At 47.1% G+C, this 16,185-nt stretch overlaps 1 protein-coding gene across 2 annotated transcripts in view; it reads right to left on the bottom strand.

Annotated features, from left to right (window-relative positions):
* The window catches only part of Map3k9 (mitogen-activated protein kinase kinase kinase 9), a 77,067-nt gene extending 63,129 nt beyond the window's left edge, over positions 1-13,938 (bottom strand). For both annotated transcript variants that reach the window (XM_041658792.1, XM_041658793.1), the window contains exons 1-2: positions 13,254-13,938; positions 6,177-6,590 (exon numbers count right to left, since the gene is read on the bottom strand). In XM_041658792.1, the coding sequence (XP_041514726.1) occupies positions 6,177-6,590; positions 13,254-13,641 (802 nt within the window). In that variant the 5' untranslated portion in view covers positions 13,642-13,938. The remainder of the gene's footprint in view (positions 1-6,176; positions 6,591-13,253) is intronic.
* Between the last annotated feature and the right edge of the window lie 2,247 nt (positions 13,939-16,185).

Below are 16,185 nucleotides of genomic sequence, written 5' to 3'. Positions count from 1 at the left end.
TTCCTGGGCTTGTGAGGTGGCACAGGACTGCAGGTGGTGGTGGGCGAACATGAACTCTGAGCTGCAGGAGAAGCTGCAGCCAAGTTAACACAATGGAAACAGGGTGGCATGAACAGCAAGCTAGCGGGCCCCAAGTCGGCCTGAGGAGCAGAGGCTGGCCCGAGCAGACGGGTACTTCCGACCAGTGACATTGCAGTAGTAGCTGTTCGGGCAGGTCCCGGCAGCCAATGGCTGACTCCCATGTAGACACTTGGCAGCAAGTTAGCCAGGCTGGCACTTACGAAGACATGGAGACAGGGGGCAGAGACATTCGAGAATGGGAATGAAAACACTGCTTAATGCCACACTCAGGCATCCAGAGCAGACTGGTGGGCTCAAACAGAAAAGGCCAAGGCCCTGGGGATCACAATGACAATTAAAAGCAAACTCTATGCAAGTGAGATGTGAATGGCATCCTTGAATAAAAGGAATTTACATTTTAAGAACCCAGAGTAATTCAGTTCATGTAACCACTCATTCATTCATTCACTCATCCATCCATCCATCCATTCATTCTATATATGCACATACTGAGGGCCACAGCATATCCCTGGAACCATGCTGGTAGCAAAAGACAGACAACTGTTCTAGGGAGAAAGTCCCTCTGGAGGAAGACAGAGATGGGCCAGCAAGGACCTCAGGAGAATGTCAAGCTGTCATATAAAAGGGGGGCAGGTGTACCTAGCCCCAAATCAAGTACACTTCCATTTACCTCTGCAAGGATTAAAGAATGAGTTGCTTAGGGGCTGAAGAGATGGCTCAGAGGTTAAGAGCATTGCCCGCTCTTCCAAAGGTCCTGAGTTCAATTCTCAGCAACCACATGGTGGCTCACAACCATCTGTAATGGGATCTGGCCTGCAGGCATATACATAGACACAATATTGTATACAAAATAAATAAATATTAAAAAAAAAGAATGAGTTGCTTAGCCTTGCCTACAGAGCTAATTCAAGGCCAGCCTAGACTATTATAGGAGACTCTAACTCAAAAGCTTGAAAACAAACATCAACAACCTCCTTAAGATTTCCTGAAGGCACAGGCAGGAGGTAAACTAAACTTGAATACAATTTGGATGCTATATGACTCAACAAACAGGCCAATACTATTCATAAATACAAAAAATTAAAAATCTTACAAAAGGGCCATACAACGTAATAGTGAGACACCCTGCTGTCCACAGAGTAACAGTGAGACACCCTGCTTGCTGTCCATGAAGTAACAGTAAGATGCCCTGCTGGCCACGGAGTAACAGCGAGATACCCTCTGTCCACAGAGTAACAGTGAGACACCTTGCTGTCCATGGAGTACCAGTGAGACACCTTGCTGTCCACGGAGTAATAGTAAGAACCCTGCTGTCCACGGAGTAACAGGGAGACACCCTGCTGTCCACAGAGTAACAGTGAGACACCCTACTGTACAACAGCAGCAGGCAAGTACCAGTCTAGGGCCCAGGAACATAACAGGCAAATTAACAGGACCAGAAAGAAAAGCACACACCAAGCAGTGTGTTTATCAGAATACTAGAGGTAGGCATTTCAAAATTCATATGCACATAGAAAAAAACTAGAAACATTATTTTACCCTGTGTTTTTTTTTTTTAGAAAAGGAAAGAAGTTATTCAATTAAACTGAAGTAGCAACAGTATCTTCTAAGTCCTTATATTTTCTAAAGCTTTTTCATAGCATCTTATGTTATTTTTTTTGGTTTTTCAAGACAGGGTTTCTCTCTGTAACAGTCCTGGAACTCACTTTGTAGCTTTGTAGGCTGGCCTCAAACCCACAAAGATATGCCTACCTCTGTCTCCCGAGTGCTGGGATTAAAGATGTGTGCCACCACTGCCTGGCTCATTTTACTTTTATTTTGGGCAGGGCTGGGGCTTGAACCCAAGGCATGTTCATGCTAGGTGAGCACTATACCACTGAGACATATCACCAACCTCATAATTTAAAAAAATAATAATTTACTTTATTTACTCTCTCTCTCTCTCTCTCTCTCTCTCTCTCTCTCTCTCTGTGTGTGTGTGTGTGTGTGTGTGTGTGTGTGTGTTTGTGTGTGTGTGTATACAACATCTGGGAGTCAGTTTCTCTTTTCACCATGCAAGTCCCAGGAACTGAACTCAGCTCATCCAGTTTGGAGCAGATGGCCTACTGGGCCATCTCACCAGCCATACCTTGTAGCTTTTCATGGAACTATTCAACTGCAATATTGCTGAATGCTTTCATACCAAACCACCCACCACACAATATCCTGAAGTCCACCTACTACCCCCAAAAGATGAGATTTCCTTTAACCGATTATCATTCTCCAGTGCCTCTAGTAACAAGTAACTGGTCTTCCCCAGTGGGAAGAACTAGGCTGACACAGATCCGTTTTTATAGGCAGTGGTTTTTTACAAGTACTTTTAAGAGGTGATGTTCAAGTCACTGATGTAATACCGTAAAGTAATGCAAGCCATTACTTTTAAAAGAGGTCCAGGTCTTCCATCTCAGGGCCTGGCTGACTTCCTCAGCTGTGTGATACTAAACAACTGTGATAAGGGTTTTCCCTGTATGAAGCCTCCACAGCAAGGCTGCTGGCTGCTTCTTCCATGACCTATGCCCACCTGTAGTAACAAGCCTTGATTATTAGTGACATCAAGCTGTTACGAAGTCTTAGTAAAGTGGCTAATTAAAATGTTTTATTATGAAGCCCCTCCTTCGGCTAGCACATTCTGCCCAATTAATGTAAGAACATGGGTTTAAACAGGGTCTCTGGGAAGCTACTGGGCATGGACTCAGCTGAGGGAATGTCAGCCCCGGCATAAACTATCTCTCTCTGGACCAGCGTGGAGGTGCAGGAATAAAGACACAACTCATATGGCTTTATTGGGAGGGAGATTTTTACTAATCCCTCATGAAAACCTGAGTTCACATGTTGAAAATTTCTCTCGTTTATTCTCCAAGCAGCCTTTATACCAAAAGGTAAACTGAGGGGAAAATTCATTAGCATTTTGTTTTCTAGGTGACAGGGCGAAAGGCTTTTAGTCACTTCTGCACCGTTGACCACACCTTTCTACGTCTCCCTATCTTCCTGCTCTGTACGCTAGCTCTCAAATAGGCCTGAATTAGCATCTCTATCCCAGGCATCCTCCAAATTACAAAGAAGGAGCAAAACAACATCCTGTCCCTTTGTTAAGGTGGCGACAGCCTGTCTGTAAGGCTACTTGACCACCTCAGGTGCGCTATGGCTTGAGAGCCTGGCTGCCATACCATGTAGAAATGTGGGGCCTGTATAATATTGCCCCACAATTTACTCTCTTAATAATTTTAAAATAAAAACCTGTGTTTTTGCAACAGGTCATAAGATTATGCCTGTCTTGGGCAGAGACTTTTATTATACAGGCCACATATTTCTAGTTACCTAGAAAACAGGATGCCAATAAACTTGCCCCTCAGCTTACATTTTGGTATAAAGGCTGTTTGGAAAATAAACATGGAGAAATTTTCAAAATGTAAACTCAAGATTTCATGAGGGATCACTAAAAATCTCCCTTCCGACAAAGCCATGTGAGTTGTGTCTTTATTCCCGCGCCTCCACACAGGTCCAGAGAGATAGCTTATGTTGGGGTTTGGACCCCAACAAGGGAAACAGGCATTCTATGCTTCTGCTTTCCCTCCTCCTTCAGGCCTGTACCTGGATCAAATAATAGGTACCCTTCATGGCCATCCTGGACCAGAAGGAGACTGAGGCTGGAAGCCAAGTGCTGGGATGATGGCATAAGAAACGGGAGTATGGATCTCTGAATACACTGTGCAGCAGCCCCGAAAGCCTCAGACGTCTTTTCAAAGGTAGATTGAGGGTATCTCTCGGTTGCTGTCACCCTGTTTGTACACTGAGTCCAACTGACACCCAATGACAATTACATGCTAACAAAGGTTACTCTACCCCATACACATCCCATTGCCAGTAAACACCAAATGGCTGAAACATATGACCAAGATAATAAAACATTTTAATCAATCACTTTTTACTAAGACTTCATAACAGCTGGATGCCCATCACTACTTTCTCTTTTCCATATAGACAGCCGTATTCTTGACTAGTTCAAACTCAACTGACATATACTTTCTGGTATTTTGTCCTCATATGACAGTGATCAAAAATCCAACCTTCCATAACCCCTAATAAAAACAAAACAAAACAGAAGTGTGTCTCCAGTTTACAAAACACGAAGAAATCACAATTCCCAAAATGGAAGCAATGAGCAAAATGGTGGCAGACTATTTCTGAAATGACTTCAATGAGGCTCTTACTGATAAATGCCTTCCCAGGCAAACACTCACCCACAAACTACTGTTCACAAGCCAAATCTACAGCCTATACCAACATTGGCAACAGCGGGGTGGTAGGTAGCACATACATCTTGACAAAGTCCTTTGAGAAGTCCACTCCTTCCCAAAAAGCTCCCGGCTGCAAAGATGGATGGAAGCAGAGCCCCACTTCCTGGAAAAGAGACCTGCAATCTCCTGCCTTCTTCTACAGCAGCACAACTTGGCAAGGCAACGTCTCCTTTACAAAAGCCTTGTTTCCACAACAGTAATCTGGTAGAAGGGAAATTTTCTATGCGTAGCACAGATTATGGTCAAAGTTTAAAGTTTTACACTTCCATTACCCTGGCCCAGATTTCTCAATGGGCTAAATTATATAACGTTATTTCACGCTGCCTAGCTCTCTCAGAATAGTAAGGACATAGAGAAAGTTAAAGACAATTCAGCTTCTACCTCACTTTTTCTATCAACACATCTGCCTCTGACCCCACCACCTCTGGGCTGACAGTCAGAAACTCAAAGTCTCAATTCAGTTAATCTATTTAAAGAGCAGAGTTTCGGAGACGGGATGAGAAAACCATAAAATCTCAGCAAAGAAAAAGGAGGAGGTAAGATTTTATCTCATATAATACGAATCTTTCACACCCACCATTAAAGTTATACCTAATAGTTTATATTCTCACAAAGAGGAAGTCTTCTATTATTAAAGGAGCAGAGTACAGACAGAAGGGATAAAGGAAACAAAAATCACTTTAAAGAAATCACAAAGTATAATCTCTCTCTCTCCCCCTCTACACACACACACGCGCACACACACACACACGCGCACACACACACACACACACACACACACACCAAACAAACAAACAAAAAGCCAAGTCTGAAGAACCTCTGGGCTCAAAGCACACAGATGCAGAGAAATACCCTCCTCTCAGGGGCAGGCTACTCAAAATAAATGCAATACCATTAATCGCACGTATCCTCTCTGCAGTCAGCCTGAACAAGTGAGAGCACCAGGAAAATTATCCCTAGCTGTTCTGCCAGCCCACGTGCAAGACTTGAGTCTCCACCAACTTATCATTTAATTATACCTAACACTGACTTTACAGCCAGTTTATGGAGTCTGTGTATTTAATACACAGTTACTTCCCAGTTCCCTGCAATTGCACACTAGTTATGGAATTAATTAATAGCACCCCTGGGCTAACAGGAGGTCTAAAACACCACCAGTCAGGTCATGCTCTCCAATTGACACTGCCACCTGCACTGGGTCTCAGTTAAACACACACCTCTTCTTCTGATGGTTCCCTCTCTCCTGTGGCTGAGAAGTGGAGGTAGAAATGCAGGCAGGCTAAAAGGGTTTGCTTTGGGCTGGAGAGATGGCTCAGTGGTTAAGAGCATTGCCTGCTCTTCCAAAGGTCCTGAGTTTAATTCCCAGCAACCACATGGTGGCTCACAACCATCTGTGGAGAGGTCTGGCGCCCTCTTCCGGCCTTCAGGCATACAGACAGACTATTGTATACATAATAAATAAATAAATACAAAAAAATAAAAAATAAAAGGGTTTGCTTTTTTGCTGCTCCAGAAAGGGGAGATCCTCCTTTGGGGGATTACACACACATTTCCCACAAATAGGAAAAGAAATCTATTTCTGCATATCTCAATCCAACACTGACAACGCTCCCTGCTAATTATCAGTTCACAAACCCCTCAGGTGCCCCATTCCTCTCTCCCCACACTGCCACTCCATGAAACCCACATTTACTAAAGCCACAGAGCACGGGGGTGGCTGCTCTCCACACCCAACCCAGCCCAGCTCCCCATACTCACTGTTGCTGGACTTAAGGTCTCGGTGGATGATGGGGACAATTGCCTCATCGTGCAGGTAGTTCATCCCTCTAGCAATCTGTACAGCCCAGTTCACCAGGATATCTGGGGGAATCCTCTTCCCAGACAGCACTCTGTTCAAAGGCCCTCCACGAGCAAACTCCATGACCAAGCAGAGGTTGGGTTCCTTCAAGCACACCCCTCTGAGGGCGATGATGTTCGGGTGCTTCAGCATGGCAAAGAGCTTGGCCTCTTGGCGAACATTCTCTATGGTCTGGCTGATGTCCTCATCGGGGTCATGGCGAGCTGCTTTCACGGCGACCTCGTCGCCTACCCAGAAAGCACGGTAAACTTTCCCAAAGCCCCCAATGCCGATGATCTCCTCCAGGGTTAGCTCCGCAAAATCAATCTCTAACACTGAGAAAGAAGAAAACAGGAAGTCAACCATATCCTTTGAACCATACTTCCACTGGATAGGCAAACACAGCCACAGTAGGAAAGCGGGACCTCCCTGTCTCCCCACTGTAAACTACATAAGCAGTGGAGATAGTGGTTAATATGTGCATTATTCTTAGTGACTACCAAATAGCAGACATTTGATAGGTGTTTACTGTAACATAAATCCTACTTGGAAAATCGGGAGACTCTTGTACCAAGACCACCCCACTTTAACTCAAGAGAATACTGGGGTGACCTATTTTGAAAATTGCTTTGGTTCATTTGTTCTTGGTGGTGGGAGGCACACAACCCAGGGCTAAGCAGACACACAGCAGCTACAGTTTAGTTTGTAAACAGCATTTGGAGAAACAGGATCACCGGATAAAGAAGGGCACTAACTAACTCCCACAGCAGGATGGGGGCAGGGGTGAACGGAAAAGGGACATGTGAAGAAAGGCCTAGAGAAAGAGTAGAGAGGGACTCTCATCACATCACAGACAGGGTAAAGGACAATCTAGGTGGAGAGGAGGGCATGGTGACATAAAAGCACGCGACACCTGGAGGACATTAGGGAGTCCGCAGTAGCTAGACTGTTGTACTGGGATAAGAGGTTTAAGCCTTGTTGGGAGTAACCAGATGGCAAGAAACTTTCAAGCAATTCTGAAGGGCTTAAAAGTACTCATGTACCCTTAAGAAAGGGAGTTCTGTGGCTTAGAAAGGATACCATCTCTGTCAGCCATGAACAACATAATGGGAAAGGAAGTCTGGAGCAAAGAGCCACTAAGGGACCAGAGTGCAGCTCAGTGGGTAGAACCTGACGTGCATGAAGCTCAGGGTTTAATCCACAGCACTGCATAAAACAGTGTGGTGGCGCAGGCCAACAACCCTGCACTCAGGAGATTGAGACAGGAGGATCAGGAGTTCAAGGTCAACCTAAGCTCCTAGCCTGTTTGAGGTGAGCCTGCTCTAAACCCTGTCTCGAAAGGAAGAACCACTAAGGAGGCCCTGGCAGTGAGTGATGCAGACCTGCTGAGCCTCAGAGGTCCTGAACACGGAAGAACTGAGTCCACGTGAAAGACTTCCAGGACTTGGTTCTATCGGGATCTGGTTCCTGAGACGTCCAGGAAAGGAGCCTCGTGGAAAACATCTCACTCCAGCAGACCTCAGAGCCTCAGGCCCATCCTCGACAGTCACTTCAACCACTCATTGTGCTTCCAAGATCTAGAATCTGAGCCTAAGGAATCTGATTAATTATACCTTAGGTACCAGTTAGAAAAGACAGATAACAGTGGCCACCAGTGATTATAAATGTTGGGCTAGATAGACTATTGAAAACTAACTGAGCAGGAGAGGAGGGAGGGGAGATTGGTTGGTATGTAAAATAAATGGGAAAAAAATGTTATTTAAATAAAAAAATTAAAAATGCAAAAAAAGAACGAGCATACCGCTGTTTCACGTCTCTCCTGAAACCTGTTCTCTGTTCTCTTTAGATTCACCCTCACGTTTGAACTGAAACGTCCATTTTACAGAGAAACCTTAAGACCAAATGAGGGCAAGTTCCCACTAAACACCTTTGCAGCATCCTCCATTCCACAAGACTCGTCAAGAGTATGGCTATTTAATTACTCGTCCACTCTTATCATTGTGACACGATGAGAGCCACAGGGCAGAGATTCTGCCTGCCACCATTGCGTGCTCTGTGACAAATATTTAGTGGGTGACCAGCAAACAAATTTATATCTGTTTGAAAGGGGTGGAAAAGGGGTGGGCAGGGTTTCTGAGAGAATAACCACACTCCACCAAAATAAACAAGCAGACAGACAGATAAACCAAGCAACAAACAAACCCAGGAAGACAAAGATGTATTTCTAGAGTTCGGCAAGAGCAAACTGGATGGCTGTTCTCCCTGATGTGGCCTGCCCCATCACACTCCACTGCTCACTTGGAAGCTGATGAGGCTCAAATTTTTGTTTTTACTTAATCTTAATTCTTCTCATTTTCTCTCTACTTGTATTTTGCAAAGCAGCTGTCAGTCTGCACAAAGAAAACTCTCAGGAGAAGATGAATGGTCTTTACGTACTCATGAAGCAGAGTCTATCTGGACCCTCAAAGTTCCATAAGGCTAACTTAACCCCTTGGGGATGCAACGGAGTTCCCTGGGAAAGTCCACTCTTAGCATTTGTATAGTCCTGGGTTTAGTCCCTGATACCACGAAATAAAGAAAAGAGGGAAAAGCTATTGCCTCTTGGGGTATGGGGGGGGGGGGTCCCCCTGAAGAATAAATGACATGGCAGAAGCTAGCAATTGACACCCATCCCAATATCCTTCCAGCACCTGACCCTCTTAGTATGAGAGGCTAGAAAGCTAAAAAAAAACCCTACAAAACCCAGGATCCCTTATGGCAAAGGTACTGGATGTGAATTAAGGGACACACAAGATTGGCAAAGCCTAAAGGTGGAGACCATCTTCTGGCTGCCTCCCCTGGCAGGTGTGGCTGTCTGCAGCAGCATGCCGGTGTCCAGTCACTAGCTCTACAGCTGTGCAAATGAATGTTCTCTAGTGAAGTGGCTGCCGAGTCTCCAGGCTGCAGATACAACAGGATATCCCGGAAGCTGCCATCTCCAACAGCAGCTCCAAATGCTAAATTTCATTGGTAAAAACAGTGCCAACTTGCTTGCTGGGTCAGCTCTGCAGCGCCCAGAATGCTCCCCTTAAGAGTGGCTTCTCCAAGCCCTCCCAAGAATTCTCCAAGCACCCAATTTCCTGTGCTGAATCTATTTCTTGCTTAAAATAGCTTCTGTTTCTGAGTCCTAAAAATGAATCCTGACTAATTACTAACTTTTGCCTGATGTCATTCACATGAATGAGAAAACATGCCAACATTAAAGAGAGATTTAGAAACCCCTTTGAAAGATATGTGTCTACTTGGTCTTTGGCAGCAAGGAATATTCTTTTTATTTTTTTTTTCCTACCAGTCCTTACTCTAGTGAAAAACTCTGTGCCTCATCAATAAACTGTATTGATTGCCTTATTTCTTCAACCAAGTCTTTGAACTAATAAACTATACTATTTCCCTTATGTGCACCCTGGGCTCTGAAGCATACTTGTCAACACACAGTAGGTGCTCAATGTTTACCAGAGGGTGCAAAAGATGGGACTCTGGTCTTGGGTGCTGAAAGGACAGCTCCTCCAGCAGCACTGCCCACAAAGGCTAGCGGGGAAGCAGTGACCTCTCTTGGGGCAGAAGCTAGGACCTCAGCTTTTCCCTACTAAGTCAAGAGACATAAGAAAGCCAGCCTGTAAGAAAAGTATAGAAGATAACAAAGGACTGTCTTCTTCTTTCCCTGCAGAGAAGTCCCTTCCAATGGGCTTCCAGGGACAGATCTTCAGCTTCAGAGAACTTGCGGGCTCTCCTTTCCTTCTCTGCTCCAGTCAAGACCTGGTTTTAAGCAAGAATCAGGTCAACTTGCCTTCAGTACACTTTTTTTTTTTTAATTTTCTGTGGGAGGCTATTTCTAGGAATATCAACAGAACCCTATTTCATGTTGGAGTCAGGATGTTATTTCCTCTAGAATGTATTCTTGGAGACCGACTGAACCAGTCAAACTACCTCATGGGCTTGGGGGGCGAGGGAATGGTATATTTTGTTAATTTTAAATTCTTCTACACAGAGCCAGGGGTGTAATACATAGCTGTAATCCCAGCACTCAGGAAGTAGATGCAGGAGGACCATAAGTTCAAGGACAGCTTGAGCTACATGCTGAGATCCTGTTTCAAAAAGGAAAGTTAAAATATGCTAGGGCAGGGGACAGAAAGGTGAGGCTTGCTAGGACTTACGGCCGCCAGTCTAGTTGAAAATGCTCCAAGTTCAGTAAGAGACAGTCTCAAGGCAGACATCTTTAGAAGACTCCCAGCATCCTCCATTCATGGTACAAGTGTGCATGGGTACATGTATCTGCACACACACATGTACACACACACAAACACATGTACACACACACACACACAAATCTTAAGCTTATCTAAAAATCCATCCTTACACTGGTAGTGAATTCAGGGAAAACAACCGGAACTTAACAAACAGTGCTCTCAGTGCTGTGCTGCAAACAGCCTGACAGCACCCTAAAGAAACATTTCAATAGTTATGCATCTCCCAGGTGACCAACTGCAGCTTACATGTTTCACCTATTACAAAACAGAGGATGAGAGATCTCCGAGGTTATACAGATTTGTCATTCATGGAGAGCCAAGCCCTGGTACCTACAGTGGCAGGATAAGAGCACAATATAAAATGGCTTATATTATCCCTAGCATATTTTTCTTTGATAAAAGATTAATTTCTCCTTCTGTATTGAATAAAGCTTGAAGCAAAACTTTCACTTGAAAACAACACTGTAAAACTAAAGCTGGCTCTCACTGCTTGACTGGGCATAGGTATTCCATTCGCAATCCTGAACATATCACATGCTATATGCCCCAGAGGGGAAGTTTAAAAGGGTAACTCTGGGGAAGAATCATCAGTGGCTTTACTATTCCAAGTCCTGGGGGACAGGCTTTGTCAATCATCTTTGTTTTCTGAGTGACACTAACTCAACTGGTGGACAGAGCTCCCAGGCGAGACATTCCGACCTTTTCAAAGCACTGACGGAAATTTCACATTCACTTCGCAGTCTACCTGGTGTGCTCAGGAGCGCCTCCTCCATCCTTCCATTCCTTGACTCTTAACATAGTAGCCCCCACTCTCCACGCACTCAAGAACGAGCTTTCGACTGGAGCTTCGTGAACTGTCAAGCATACTGCAAGGCCAAGCCAGAGCACTTGCCACAACTTTCAATGCCAATCTCCTCAAATGAGTCTTTCCCCAAGCACAGGGTCCTCCCATCTGGGTTCCAGACTTAGGAATCACTCTACCCAAGGTACCGTCTATTCCAATAAGGTGAGTCCTGACCACATTCCAGGGAATCGTCTCTGAATGCAGCAAGCTGTTGACAAGTCTGGCACTCAGTGGAAAGGTTCCTTTAACCCAAGTCATATTGGCTCCTGACTGCTGTGACCCCCAGGAGCAAAGCTGTTGAGGAACCTGAGCGGCTGCTTGTGAACCTCACATAACTTGTACACTCTCACGTTAGCTGTCCCTAAAAACAATGTCACAGAACTCCACCCACAAAGAGCCTCAAAACCTCAAAACCTCTTTCAACGTATGGCCAAGTTTGTCTCCAACAGTAATTCCAAACAACTTTGATTGGTCTTTGTCTCACCAGTGTTACCAAATATGCCAGAAATACCTAGCAACCAGAAACATTCTAAAGTGACTTGCCATTTCTAGGCATTGTACATTTCAAAATGTATAAACAAGAAACTTGGAAGGAAATGGGGGGACAGATCTAAGGAGAACTAGAGAGCTAAACAATTTGACAGTCAAAGGGCCAAAAGGAAAGGAGAAAAAAAGCTGCAATTATATTTAAAACTCATCTTAATGCAATTGTTCCTGTAAAAATAACAGAAAGATTAACTACTGCAGATGAAAATTTTAAAACTAAGTATCAAAATTAGCCCTTTGTAGTGACAAAAAAAAAAAAACCAAACAAGGTGGATGCAAAGTACATAAAATAAGGAACTAACTACTAAGTATGTAGTAAGAACGTCTTCTAATTGGAACTATGGAAACTTTCAAATTCTATAAACTGCACTTGGAGAGATTCACTTTTTTCTAAAATAACCAAGTATATATAAGTGATTAAGGAATTACAATGGCAATTTAACTCCTTTGAAAAATAGCAAAGGAAATTTCGTAAGGGGCATGGAACAGGGGGTCCCTGGGAAACTGATGAAAACCAGGACACAGGGAGAAAGGCCCTGGGAGGGAACTCTGGGCCCTCCCCGCCACCCCCCTCCCGAGATTTAGCCAATTCCAAATATAGGCAAGGATTTTGGGTGAAAAAAAAATGTGTTCCTGAACTGTATGGCTGTAAGGTATAGGAACTTGGGCACTGTACCTGGTGATCCTGAACTCCCACGAGACAGACATACTTTTTCTAATTATTTCTCCACTCATGGCTTTGCGCCCTCCCCCCCCACCCCACACACACACCTTTCCTAACATATTATTTGGTGAGACTTCTCAAGGAACAACTTTGAGATACAGTACGAGAACCCAAGAAACGAACACGAGATTTCAAAGGCACCTGACTCTTGAGTTCCTTCTTACATGCTTCCGGGACTTGTGAGCCTGCCCAGGCAGGCGGTAGACACCTCCACTGCTCTCAGGACAAATACCTTTAAGAGGCGGGGACAAGCGACAGAAGAGGTCCGCCAGGTCGTTGGTTGGGGGACTAAGGTTACTGGTGACATTAGTAACCACCGGCTCTCCAGAAACCCTTCCAGATCTGGAGGGGCACAAGGAGGGGGGAAGGGATTGGGGTTTCAGGAGTTGCTACTAGAGCGAGTCAGGTGAAGGTGAAGAAGTTCCAGGCAGGGCCTGCGGCTCTGGAGCTTCTCGGTGGCACCAGCTAAAACCCCTGCAGCCCTCACACCCACCCGCGCCCCGGCCAATCGCTCCCCACCTCTGACCTCTCCTCGCCCATCCCAGGCCTCACCCTCCCCTTCCCTCTCCACCGGGCTTCGGTGCCGCCTTCTCCTTACGCTGAATGGGCGGGTAGCAACTGGGGTCCTCGGCGCCGGGCTGGCAGCGGCTGGAGAAGGCGCTGCGCGGAGTCACGTAGTTGCTGGGGAAGATGCCCACCCGCTGGTTCAGCTGTCCGGTCCACCAGCCCTCGTCGCCGGACACCTGCGAGTCCTTGGACAGCACCTCTACCACATCGCCTAGCCGCAGGGTCAGCTCGTCCTCGCCCGCCGCCTCGTACTCGAATACAGCCGTCCAGTAGGGCAGCGCGGCGTGGGAGCCCAGCTCGGCGGCCGCCGCCTCCTCCTCATCCTCCTCCTCCTCGGCTCCCGTGCCCGTGGCATCCTCCCCCGGCGGGGCAGCAGCGGCGCTCGCCAGGCAGCCGAGAAGCGATCTGGAGGACTCCATAGAGCGGCCGGTCCATAGGGTGCGGGGCGGCCGCCCGCAGGAGCCGCCGCCGCCTATTGTTCATGCGGCTCGGCAGCGCTGGGGGCTCCGCGCCCCCGACGGCCGCCGCAGGTAGGGCCCGGGCAGGCGGGGTGCGCGAGAGCCGCGGACGCCCGGTGCGCACCCGCGAGCGCGCACCGCGGACAGGGGAGCGGCGCAGTGCCCGCCGCCTGGCGCCCTCGCGGGCGGCCTCGCCCCTCCGCGGCTCCCACCTGCTCGTGCCGCCCGTGCCCGCCGCCCGCTGGCCGCTCCCTCCCCGCCCCGCCCCGCGCGCCCCGCCTCCCCGCACTCCCGGGACCACCTGACGCGAGCCTGGCTCCGCCCCAACCCTGCGGACCCGGGGGCGGGGCCTCCGGGACAGGCCCGCCCCCTTCGCCAGTCCGTCCTCCCATTGGCCCGCCGCTGCTGTCCGTTTCCTGGGAGAGGCTGAGGCCTCATTGGGTGGCTCCCAAAGGTGAGGCTGAACGTGCGCTCGGACTGTGGAGCCCGCTACGGACCCTGCTCTCTTTGTCTGCAAGCCTAGTCCTACGGGCTGCGCCAGTTCCAGGTTCAGATGGCCAAGGTCTTGGAGCTGCTTCTGCCCTGGCCGGCCCTGGGGACCAGCTTCCGTCCTCTCCCGCCTCCATGCACACACACACGCCCCGGAACCTTATGGCACGCGATGGAAGGACTCTTCGGATCGCGCTGCTGGCCTTGCTGAAGACTGCACGCGTCTCTGTGAGAAGAAGTTGTTAGAATTCCGAAAGGGAGATCACCTAGGGGGGCTACCGCAGGCTGGGGAAGTCTTGCAGAACCAACTGGTACGCGCTTGCCTTGTGGAGCTGGCTGTTTCTAGGACCCTGGTGACGGCCACGTAGATCACACCAAGGGCTAAAGCAGAGTCTTGGGCAAGGGCCGACCTATACTATGTCCTTTTGTTACTCATCTTCCGTGCTTTCAACTTCCCTATTTCAAAACAAGCCAGTACTGAGGAATCCGGCCTGATAGCTACTAAACTGTATTGCCTTTTCCAAGGCAGGAATAGTGTGATCTATTTAGCAAGAGTTAGTTCTTCACTGTGTGTTTGTGTTTTTGAGACAAGGTCTCACTATGTAGCCCAGGCTGGCCTCACACCATCTTGCTGCCTCATCTGCCTGAGTACTAGGATTACAGGCATGTGCCTCCGTGTCCAGCCAGACTATTACTTTGTTTTAATGTTAGTTTGAGGTTTATTATTAGGCAAACGAGCAATTTGGAAAAATAGCCTGGCAGCTTACATGACCTTGGGCAGTGGTTAAACACTGCTGCGTCCTCCTCCCGGAAGTGAGGAGCGGAGGGATAGGCCTCCTGTGTTCTAAGTTGGACATCAGGTGGTTTTGCTGGTGACTGTGGGTAAAAAGTTGCTGTACCCAGATGAGCTTCTCCGCTGACACAACAATCCAAATCAGACCAAATCAAACCGAATTAGAAAAAGCCCAGGTTTAAGGGATACAAACGCTCCCGGATGATTTTTCCAGCCCCCCAGAGAGAACATAGAAAAGGAAGACCGAAAACCACGTATTTGTTTTCTAGGGGCAGTTTAAGATGGAGCAGGTTTGGAGAGACATGGGGGGAGGGGCTTGGGGGCGAACTTCCACCCAAACATTACAGACTCTTTGAGTAGGGGGGCTGGGCTCGGGTGAAGCTCCCACCAGAACAGCGACTACACTGTAAATGTAGACTGTGCACATTTAAGGTCTTAGGAAAGAGGTGAGATGGTACTGTCCAAAAGAGCATCCAGGAGGCCCCAAAGATGGAGTCCCAGAAGTAAATTCTCAGTGGTCAAGAGTTGGCTGCTCTTTCTAAAGACCCAGGTTGCATCCCCAGGACAGCGCACAAACATCTGTAACTCCAGCATCAGGGGAACTGACATGCTCTGCTGGTCTCCATGGGCACCAGGAATGCACATGAAGTATGTGCATACACACATATGGACAACACACTCACACACATAGAACTTTTGTTTGGTTTTGGTTTTCAAGACAAGTGTTTTCACAGTAGCTTCAGCCACTGTGGAACTCACTTTGTAGGCTGGCTTCAGACTCCCAGAGATCCGCCTGCCTCTGCCTCCTGAGTGCTGGGATTAAAGATGTGCACTTCCACACCTGGCTTTTTATTTTTAAGAATATTTTTAAAAAGAAAGAAACACAAGAAAGAAAAATGTTAGCTGTGGGTCTTCAAGTAGTAGGATTATGAGTAATTGGGACTTTTAATTGTCATTTTGTTTCTCTACTTATGCATGCTCTTTTCCAAGAAAGCAGATGAGAACAATCCTTGGTCCTGGAAGAATAAGGAAGCTAACTCCCTGCACAATTTAAATGTTTAACACATGTGCTTAAGATCCCGTGAAGAGCCTCTCAAGTCACCTGTAAATATTTGTTGAATGGATGAGTGCTAGGAATTCAAACCAGGGGAGATTCTTTAGACAAGAGTTGCCTGGCAGAGATTAATGGTAGGTGCAGAAACAGAACTGGTCCCAGAGAGGTG

This window comes from Microtus oregoni, unplaced genomic scaffold (assembly GCF_018167655.1).
Source record: "Microtus oregoni isolate MIOR12 unplaced genomic scaffold, Mior012 000009F_ref0000495, whole genome shotgun sequence".
NCBI classification, from domain to species: Eukaryota; Metazoa; Chordata; class Mammalia; order Rodentia; family Cricetidae; genus Microtus; species Microtus oregoni.
This window is presented reverse-complemented; position numbering and strand designations above follow the sequence as displayed.